The 10,895-nt window shown below is 50.7% G+C and overlaps 1 protein-coding gene across 3 annotated transcripts in view; it reads left to right on the forward strand.

Annotated features, from left to right (window-relative positions):
* Gpr55 (G protein-coupled receptor 55) overlaps positions 1–7,353 on the forward strand; it is a 41,974-nt gene extending 34,621 nt beyond the window's left edge. For all 3 annotated transcript variants that reach the window (XM_070023337.1, XM_070023402.1, XM_070023281.1), the window contains exon 2: positions 5,047–7,353. In XM_070023337.1, the coding sequence (XP_069879438.1) occupies positions 5,055–6,011 (957 nt within the window). In that variant the 5' untranslated portion in view covers positions 5,047–5,054 and the 3' untranslated portion in view covers positions 6,012–7,353. The remainder of the gene's footprint in view (positions 1–5,046) is intronic.
* The last annotated feature ends 3,542 nt before the right edge of the window (positions 7,354–10,895 follow it).

Here is a 10,895-nt window from a genome sequence, read left to right on the forward strand (position 1 = left end):
TTAGCTTTGTTCACCATCGCTGTCCTATTAAGACTATACAGAATGAAATCCGTGTAGGATTTGCTTTAGCAGGATCAGAGAGACTGGGAATGGAGCCACGGGCAGTGATGAAGAACAATCTGGGTGTCAGCCAGGTATACGGTACTCGGCGCGCAGAGGTTGTCAGAAGACCTGTGTCAGAAGACAGGTTGTGAGAAGACCTGTCAGGATCAGACAAGGATTGTGGTTTGGGGGAGGCTGGGAAAACAGCCACGGTCTGGGAGCCTCTTTTTTTTTTTTATTATTTATGCTTCTTATAATTTCCTGTCATTTCTTACTTATAACTTTCTTGTCATTTCATGGGGTATTTTATTAAAACCAGTTGAATATCCATATATCTTGAATGCTAAAATGGAATTCATAAACTTGAAAAAAAGAAGGAAAAAGTTGACTCTAATATAGTGATACAGAACAACTTCCAAGAAATATTATTAACTGGAAAAGCAATGGACAGAATAATATATAATATTATAAAACATTTCCAAACTTTTTGAGATGTCAAAATAAAATTCATAAACTTGAAAAAAAGAAGGAAAAAGTGGACTCCAATATAGTGATATGGAATCACTTCCAAGACATATTATTAACTGGAAAAGCAAGGGGCAGAATTATAGGTACAACAATACTTTCAACCTTTTAGAGCTGTCCTCCATATTTATATACATACTGTAGGGAGGCCTGAATTTGGCAACTGCTGGGGGAAAGATGTGAGGAAATGTGAAGTGTGGCTGCTTCTAGAAAAGTCCAACAGAGCCTGGTGGTGAATTAGAGACTGATTTTCCTTGGCACATTCTTTTGTGCTGTCTGAATATCTTATCGAGTGTCAGGATTCATTGTTCCATTCAAAGAAGACCTAGCATAATAGCCTCAGCTAAAAGCAGCAGCTGCCCAGGGCTGTCTGTGGCGACAGGACTCGCTGCTGGAAGTTGATGGGGCCCGCACTGCATGCTGGGATCTGGGCCCTACTACCCAGCACTGGGGTGGGGGAGGGATGTGGGGAGGGGCCAGAGCAGGCCTTGGCTGAGCTATGGTTGGCAGGTGCCAACAAAAACACACCTTGCATCAGCGCTTGCTCTCCAGTGGGGGAGGAAGAGGGAGGAGAGGTGAGAAAGGGGGAGGAGGGGAGTGGGCAGAGGTGGGGGAAGATGAGAGTTGGGTTGTACTGGAATTACGTTTCCAGCCAGGCAGACTCTGGAGGCCTGGAGATATATATATATATAAAATACCATACAGAGAGGTTACAATTACATGGGCAAGATAATGTTCCCATCCCTTTCCATATCCCACCCCCCCCCCCCGCCAAAGTTGTAAAATTCATTTTTCGACATCTTGTACATCTCATTGTTGCAATGGGTACATCTGTATCCCTATTTAAACAATTTGTTTTTTTTCCTTTCCCCTCCACAAATTATACCAACATCAAACACAGTAAAAACAGGGGTTATACCATGGGGGAGGGACATACAAAGCAACAAAGAAATATCTTATAAATATGTTAGAAACAATAGTAAGAAAGAAAAAACATTTGAGTCCTTATCTTGGGGTTCATTTCGCCTAACATCAACTTATCTGACCATTTCTGTTTGTCTCAGACATATTCTAGTTATTGCAAATAAGGGAAACCATGGGACCTATGTTTCTTTGGGCCTGGCTTACTTCACTTAATATAATTTTTTACAAGTCTTTCCATTTCCTAACAAATGGGGTGATGTCATTCTTGCTAATGGAGGCATAGAATTCCATTGTGTATATATACCACATTTTCTTGATCCATTCATCTACTGAGGGGCATCTGGGTTGGTTCCATATCTTAGCTATGGTAAATAATGTTGCAATAAACATAGTTGTGCTGGTAGCTTTAGAATGTTTTTGTTTGTGATCATTTGGGTAAATGCCCAAAAGTGGGATTGCTGGGTCATAGGGGAGCTCTATTGTGGAGTCTTTTGAGGAACCTCCATACTGCTTTCCAAATTGGTTGAACAAGATTATACTCCCACCAACAATGCAGTAGGGTTCCCTTCTGGCCACATCCCCTCCAGCATCTGTTGTTATTAGAGCTCTTGATTATAGCTGTTCTAACTGGGGTGAGGTGATATCTCAATGTTGTTTTGATTTGCATTTCTTTTATGGCTAGGGAGGTTGAGCATTTCTTCATGAGTCTACTTCTTTCCTCTTCAGAGAAGTTTCTCTTTAAGTCTTTAGCCCACTTATTTATTGGGCAGTTGTTTCTTTGAGAATTTGTTGTTGGGGGATTTAATTTTTTGAGTTCTAGATATATTTTAGATATGAGACCCTTGTCCATTGTATAGGTCGTGAAGATCTTCTCCCAGTCCGTGGGCTTTCTATTGATCTTGCTAGCTATGTCCTTTGCCATGCAGAAGCTCTGCAATTTCATGCAATCCCATTTGTCCAACCTTTCTTTGATTTGTTGTGTTTCTGGGTCTCTATTAAGAAAATTTCAGCCTGTGCAAAGGAGACCTAGGGTTTCTCCTATTCCGTCCTGTAATGTTTTCAGAGTGTCTGCTTTGACTCCGAGGTCTTTGATCCATTTGGAGTTGATTCTAGTGCAGGGTATATATAAAGATCTAGCTTTAGTTTTCTACAAGGGATTAACCAATTTTTCCAGCACCATTTACTGAAGAGGCTGTCTTTCTTCCATTCTATTTTTTTTAGCTCCCTTATCGAAGATTAGATGGCTATAGATCTGTGGGTTCATTTCTGGGTTTTCAATTCTATTCCATTGGTCCTGAGGTCTGTTCTTGTGCCAGTACTAAGCTGTTTTGATTACTATGGCTTTGTAGTAGAGTTTGAAATTTGGTATTGATATTCCTTCAACACTGTTCTTTCTGTTAAGGATCAATTTTGCTATTCGGGGTCTTTTATTGTTCCATATGAATTTTTGGATTGCCTCTTCTATTTCCTTGAAGAATGAGGTTGGAATATTGATAGGTATCGCATTGAATTTGTAGATAGCTTTGGGAAGTATTGCCATTTTCACGATGTTGATCTTTCCAATCCAGGAGCATGGGAGTTTTTGCCACTTTCTAAGTTCTGTTTTGATTTCCTTTTTCAGGTTTTTAAAGGTTTCATCATAGAGGTCCTTCACTTCTTTAGTTAATTCCTAGGTATTTTATTTTTTGTGGGGCTTTTACGAATGGAGTTGCTTTCCTGATTTCAGCCACACTTTTCTCATTGTTGGCATACAGAAAAGCCATTGATTTTTGAGGGTTAATTTTATACCCTGCTACTTTGCCAAAGTTTTGAATCAGCTTGAGTAATTTGGGAGTGGAGTCCGTGGGATTCTTGAAATACAAGATCATATCATCTCCAAAGAGGGAGAGTTTTACTTCATCTTTCCCTATTTGGATCCCTTTTATGTTTGCATCTTGTCTTATTGCTGTAGCTAGGCATTCTAATACTAGATTGAAGAGAAGTGGAGAGAGTGGACATCCTTGTCTCATTCCTGAGTTAAGAGGGAATGGCTTTAGATTTTCACCATTAAGTATAATGCTGGCTGTAGGTTCTGTGCACCTATTTTGATCCTGAGCCCCACTGTCCCCCCACAGTGTTCAGACTCATAAGCCACACCTGGCCAGAGCACACCCTGTGCAGCGTACCTGTAGTCTCGGTCCTCTTGTTTTCACTTTCCACCTGCCTGCAGGCCTTTCTTCGCCCTGCCGAGATCTCAGGTCCACCTTCCTAGAGATCACGTCCTTTCTTTCCTGACTGTGTTTTGGGTCTGGATTTCTCTTCTGGGTAGCAGAGACTGCAGTGGGTCCAAACGTGACATCTTGCCACCTTCAGAGACCACAGAAAGAAACCCAGCAGTTCGATTGCTTTCCATTGCCTCAGTGCGTGGCAAGCATCTGCAACTGACCCGACCCACAGATCAGAGCAAGTGGTGCGTCCAGGGCAGCGTGGTTCACAGGCTGTAACTACCCTTACAGTCAGGGCTGGAGTGAGCGCTGGTCACCCATGGCAAAGTGAGGGAGAGCAGAGGGGACAATGTGTAAAGAGACTCACGCCCTGAATCAGCGTTTGAATCCCTGATCACGTTGGACCTGAATACAACTCTACCCTCGTTTGCCATTTTGAAATACTCTCTCTGCTTAAAGCAGTTTGGGGCAGGGTTTGTGCTGATACTCCTTTCAACTGGAGTTCTTTTTTTTTTTTTTTGGTCTGGTCGTGGGGCCTGAACTCTGGGCCTGGGTGCTGTCCCTCAGCTCTTCTTCAGCTCAAGGCTAGCACTCTACCACTTGAGCCACAGCGCCACTTCTGGCTTTTTTCTTTTTGCTTATGTGATGCTGAGGAATCGAACCCAGGGCCTCATGCATTGCAAGGCAAGCGCTCTACCACTGAGCCACCTTCCCAGCCCCCTCAACTGGAGTTCTGAGTGAAAAAAAGAGAAAGATATTTGGGGGGGGGTGAGAGAAGAGAGAGAGAATTTGGATTGCTATACATATGATCTCCAATTTACCACGGTTCGACCTTGGCTATTTTAACTTTACAACGGTACAGAGCATACCCTCACAATGTTCTATTTTCCACTTTAAGCCCAGTGGGTCAATAAGTTGCATGAAATATTCAGCACTTTATTGTTAGATGATTTCACCCAAGCGCAGGCTAATGTAGGTTCCGAGCCACCTTTGTGACAAGCGAGGCTGCTCTCTGCCGCTTGCTGGCTAGAGGGCATGGAGGGCACTGGTGAATTAGCATATTTTTCAACGCACAGTGGGCTGGGAGGGGTGTGATCGCACAGCCAAGCCAGGAGCGGCTCTATGAGAAGGTAATGACGCCTCCACTGGGGGATTGGGGTTCAAAGGAATGTTTGGGTTCTGTTCGGTCATTGTGATTAGATAAGCAGGACTCACTGGGGGGAGAGAGGGAGATTTGTTATTCTTTATGACAACATTTGACCCTATCACTTCAAAGGAAAGAGAGAGAGACAGAGAGGGGGGAGACGGAGAGACGGAGAGAGGAGACACTAACCTGTGGCTCGTGTTGCAGGCCAGAACATGAGCCAGGCTCCCGAAAGCACCAACTGCTCGTTCAGTGACGTGGACGAGCTCACCAAGACCCTCCAGCTGGCCGTGCACCTCCCCACCTTCCTCGTGGGCCTGCTCCTCAACCTGCTGGCCATCCGCGGCTTCGGCTCCTTCCTGAAGAGGCGCCGGGACTACGCAGCCACCTCCATCTACATGATCAACCTGGCCGTCTTCGACCTCCTGCTGGTCCTCTCGCTCCCGTTCAAGATGGCGCTGTCGCGGGTGCAGCCTCCCTCCCCGGCCTTCTGCACGCTGGTGGAGTGCCTCTACTTCATCAGCATGTACGGGAGCATCTTCACCATCTCCTCCATCAGCCTGGACAGGTTCCTGGCCATTCAGTACCCGCTCCTGGTCAGCCACCTCCGCTCCCCCAGGAAGACCCTGGGGATCTGCTTTGCCATCTGGCTCCTGGTGTGGACGGGAAGCATCCCGATCTACAGCTTCCACGGGCAGGTGGAGACGTACACGTGCTTCCACAACATGTCTGACGGCACGTGGAGCGCCCAGGTCTTCTTCCCCCTGGAGGTGTTCGGCTTCCTCCTTCCCATGGGCGTCATGAGCTTCTGTTCCTACAGAAACATCCGCACGCTGCTCAGCCGTCGAGACCGGACTCAGGACTGGGTCCAGCAGAGAGCCTGCATCTGGACCATCGGCGCCAGCCTGGCTGTGTTCGTGGTCTCCTTCCTCCCGGTGCACCTGGGCTTTTTCCTGCAGTTCCTGGTGAGGAATGGCTTCATCGTCCAGTGCGGAGCCAAGCGCAGCATTAGCTTGTTCCTGCAGCTGTCGCTGTGCTTCTCCAACGTCAACTGCTGCCTCGACGTTTTCTGCTACTACTTCGTCATCAAAGAGTTCCGCGCGGATATCATGGCCCACCGGCCTTCCAGGGTCCGGCTGGTCCTTCAGGACACTGTGACTACCAGGGGTTAAGGGACGGCGGCGGCTTTGCCCAGAGGAAGGAAATCCTAGTCCCAGAGTCTCGTTAGGGACATCCTGTTCCAAATAGCATGAGTTCTCTCTGATGATGAGCACCGTCTTAGCTCTTTGTACTCCTAAACACTTTCTACAGCGTCCAGATACCTTGATGTAGATCACCTCCGGTCTGGGATTTGTGGATGAACCTAGGACCCAGGTGAAGGCTTCATTTCTAAGTCCAAAGAAGTATGAGGCAGAAGATTCAAAATTCATCTGAAAAAAAAAAAAAGGAAGGGGGCTGTTTCTCAAGCTTTCCCATGCATCTGTTCCACTAGAACATTCTAGAAAGGAAGAGAAGACTTAGGGGAGGGAATCAATAGAGGCAGCTGCGGTGGGTGTCCTGGGCAGAGCTGCGGTGGTGGGGAGCATCAAGCCTTTCCTTGGATTGACCGAACGTGCACCTTTGCCCTGCTGGTGACAATGGCTTGGAGATGACAGCCTGGAGTGTTTAGGGCTCAGAAGACATTGGTGCACAGTCCCATTTCCTTTAGGCTGTCCATAGTGTAGGAGGCCCGCTAAAGCTCCCCGGGTCAAGCAGTCTGCAGGAGTGAGGTGGCTGCGTAGCCCGGGCCGCGGAGACCCTTCGTGGAGGCCGACGGGACAGACACTCGAGAGGCGTGAGCTCTCAGGACACATCTGGGGAAGGAAGAGGCCGGGCCAAGGGTTGGAAGTGGACAGCCCCTCTCCCATGACCCCACGCTGTCCAGTACGTGCTGACCCCACGCTGTCCAGCCCTGGGCTAGGAGAGGACGGAGGCCTGACCACACCCAGCCTTCTATCTGGGGCTGCCTGGGAAGTGATTCATTTGGGCCGAGTTTGAAGATGCGAGAGAGAAGTTGACGGTCTTGGTGTGAGAAATCGTCAGTCTTGGTTTGATTTTGAGGTGGCAGAGTGAAGGTGGCCAGCCCTGGTGACACTTCCCAGAGAGCTGACTGACCGGCTCTGGCGAGGAAATGCATGAGTCAGGAGGGGGGGCTCTCCATGAGGCAGCAGAGGGCTGGACCTGAGGAGAGGCAGCCCGGCTCTGCGGGGCCGAGGGCGGTCAGCCTGCTACAAGCCTCACTCGGCCTCTCGAGGCATTGATGGGCGTCTCGGGCTCTGGAGAAGGAAGGAGCAGGTGGCGGCAGCCCGGAGCCCTGCGATGACTCAGCCGTGCCCGGAGCGAGATGGCTGGAAGGAGAAATGGGGAGGTGGTTTTGCCAGGCGGAAGGAGTGGGCCGAGAAGAAACCGATGAGACGGCATAGGAAGAGAAGCAGCAGGGAGGCTGAGCCTCGAGCAGCCAAGGCTCTGGCTGAGTGTGTGTGTGTGGGGGGGGGGGGTGAGGGCCTGGGGGGGGGCGTAGGGGTGGCTGCGGGGAGGGGGGGAAGAGGGAGCCTTAGATAAAACCTGGGACCTGCCAATAGAGGAGAAGAGGAGGAGGCAGAGGAGGAGGAGGCAGAGGAGGAGGAGGCAGAGGAGGAGGAGGCAGAGGAGCCATGTAGGGGGTGGGGGTGGAGAGGGCAGGAAGGGTGGGGGAGGGCAGAGCCCTTCCTGGGGGAGCATCCCTCCCCTCTACTGGACAGAGCCACGGAAGGGCAGGGGCCTCTGTGGGCCGCAGCTGTGGCAGTGTTCATGTGCCATTCTGTAGCAGCTTCTTCGGGGTGACTGGAGTCACCCCCTGGGTGCGGAAGGACCTGTCCAGCAATGGTGACGAAGGGCGAGGAAGTGAGGGCACCAAGGCCAGGGCTTCCTCCCCCACCGCCCGCCCTGCCAGCCGGGGCCTCCAGGAGCCAGCACGCGCAGAGTCGGGACCCTGTGGACCAGAGCTGGCCGGCCTGGGCTGCAGCTCGGCGCTTCCTAGCCCTGCCTAACAGTGCTGTCCCCGGCTATCCTGCACAGAAACGCCGCCTGCGACTGTGGAGAGGCAGAGCGTCCCATTCGGCAGGGCATCTGCGGTTGGTGTTTGGAGCCATGTATCCCCCAAGTGTGTGTGTATGGGGAGCAGATCTAGGAGACCATGTAGTAGAGTTGAGAGATGTCTGCTATTAGGGCTGAATGGGCCACCAAGACCAAGGTTCCGGGGGACCCCGGCCACCCATCACTCCCAGAGATGATCTAAACTAAGACCTGGTCTGTGTGGAGCTGTTTGAGGAGAAGGGAGAAAGCCTCCCTGGAAATAGGCTCAGGTTATGGCAGCGGCAGGGGTGGTGGTGACGGGAGGGGGGAGGGGAAGGGGGAGGTCTGCTCTGTAGGAGGATCCAGTTTTGAGGCCATGCTGGCCATAGTGGGCCATCAATCCAGCATGAGCATGGGGCTGGGATGGGCAGAGGGACCACCCCTGCAGCGGATGCCACCAGTGAGTTGCAGGAGCCAGAACTTAGGTGTAGAAAAGGCTGGATTTGGGCTGGGAAGTTGGCTCAGTGGTAGAGTGCTTGCGTGGCATGCATGAGGCCCTGGGTTCGATTCCTCAACACCACATAAGCAGAAAAAGCCAGAGTGGTGTTGTGGCTCAAGTGCTAGAGCACTAGCCTTGAGCTGAAGAGCTGAGGGACAGCGCCAGGGCTCAGAGTTCAAGCCCCATGACTGACAAAAGAAAAAGAAGAAGATAAGAAAAGGCTGAGTTCCACTATTCAATTCAGTGAGATCAAAGCTATTGTGTGGCCACACATGAGACCCCGTTTGAACACACATAGACATGCGTGCACGTCCATAAGATTAATTGGGAAAAAAACCCATTTGATTCATTGGCTTTGATGAATAAATAGATTCACACAATGCATGAGGACCTTGTCTTCCCCGGTTCAGCCTGCTGTCTCCCCACCTGACTGGGAGCTTGATCTCTGTGCTGAGGGAGGGGGGATCCAGAGACACAGCAGCCATGATGCCTGTGTGCTTTGAAGTCTGGAGGAGGCAGGATCAGAAGCGCTGTGCTTCAGAGCGACGCTAGGGGCGGGGCTAAGCTCCTCCTCCAGACCTCTGTTCTGGGGCTGCCCCTGGATCAAGCCCAACCAGCACATGTCTCTGTCGGGTGCGCCGCAGTCACATACACAGAGATATTTAGGGTGATCTGCAAAGCAGATCTGAGAAGCTTCTCCCCTCTAAGAATTGCTTTGGAGTGGACATCCATGCCAGGTGGTGTTCAAACATGCCGATGCATGTTTGTGCATTGGGGGAGGGGGGAGGTGGAGAGAGGAAGTGGCATAGAATTTCAGGAAGATGCGCAGGAATAGCTTTATCCTGGCTATCTTGGGGTGATCCGAGTAGCTGATTCCCACAGGCAAAGCATTTCCCAGTGTGACCTTGGCTTAGAGGACACGCGATGCCAGTGACCTGGTGACTGGGATGTACGCCTAGAATAAAAGTGGAAAAACTCTAGGGGGCCTAGGTTGGTTAAGGAAGGTTCCAGAGGTCTGGCTTCGGGGTAGAGTGTGCTGTGGAGGTGGCCAGGAGAGGTCACCCCTTCCCCAAGGTGGGCTCAATGTTGCTTTGAACTGAGGTTGAGGAAGGGCCACTTCCCATGGCGGAACTGAGCCTCTTGGCTCTGCTTTAGCTTTCTGACTTTGAGTCTAGCTGGCCTCAGTTGGCATTCCAGGAAAGCAGGCACGCACAGTGTAATGGAATGTGGCACAAATGCCCACCAGAGGTACCTGGTACCTGTGCCTCCTAGGTCAGGGAACTCTAGAAATACTTGGTGGGAGAAGAACTGGGTGGACAAACAGACTTCCTGAATTAGTGAAGTTGGGGTACCAATCATCATACCTTGATCATTAGGGAACATTGGAGTCCAAAGGCTGGGACATTGAAGTCACCTGGACATAATGGAGATGAAGGTGGTAAGAACGTTTATCTGCTGTCGGTAGCAGGCAGAGCCCTTTGGCTCTGTGTCTGGCAAGGCTGCTGGAATACAGCTCAGTGGCAGGCAGGGCTGCTGGTGCTTCAGCTTTCCTGACGGCCACCGCCACAGTTGCCTTTTCAGCTTTTGGGGTTTTTTTTAGTTAGTTGTGGGGCTTGAACTTAGGATCTGGGCTCTATCTCTGAGCTCTTCTGCTCAAGGTTGCCACTTGGAGCCACACCATCACTCCTGGTTTTCTGGTGGTTCATGGGAGGTAAGTGTCTCATGGATTTCTCTTCCCAGGCTGCTTTTGAGCTGTGATCCTCAGATCTCAGCCTCCTGAGTAGACAGGATTACTGGTGTGAGCCATCAGCACCAGCACCCAGCTCCAGACACTTTTAATGGGATATAGAAGTGGGTGTGGGTGTATGTTAGACTTTTTGCCATTGTGACCAAATACCCAAGAGGCACATCCCAAGGGAAGAAGGGTTCATTTTGTCACCATTTCGCAGGGTCCAGTGCCTGGTTACTGGTCCCCGCGTGCTTGGGATGGTGGCAGGAGCACGAGGAGGAGGAGGAGGCTGCTGGTCTCATGGCAGCCAGGACACGGAGAGCGAGGAGGAGCCTGGGGATCTACTTCCTCCAACCTGGCCCTACGTCCTCAAGTTTCCGGAAACTCTCATAATGGCTCCACCAGCTTGGGACCAAGTTTCTACACAAGAACCTGCAGGGGACATTCTCGAGTCAAGCCATGACCTGGTGACCTCTGCAGGTGGCACAGGTCTGTGAGCCAGTGCCCCTGCTCCCTGCCAGCGAGCCGTCCAGAGGCCCAAGCTTAGGGGCCCTTGCACCCATATTCTGTCAGGTGCTTTCTTTCTGCCAGAAGGGAAGTAGAGGGAGGCCTCAGGCTGTCGGAGGCAGCAGCTGGTTGCCCAGCAACAGCTCTGTGCTGGTAGGTTGCTCCCAGGCCCTGCAAGGAGCCTCTGTTTACTTGAACAAGCTCCAGCGGGGCTCTCGCAGAAAACAA

This window comes from Dipodomys merriami, unplaced genomic scaffold, assembly GCF_024711535.1.
Source record: "Dipodomys merriami isolate MVZ:Mamm:240054 unplaced genomic scaffold, mDipMer1.0.p SCAF_1, whole genome shotgun sequence".
Taxonomy (NCBI): Eukaryota; Metazoa; Chordata; class Mammalia; order Rodentia; family Heteromyidae; genus Dipodomys; species Dipodomys merriami.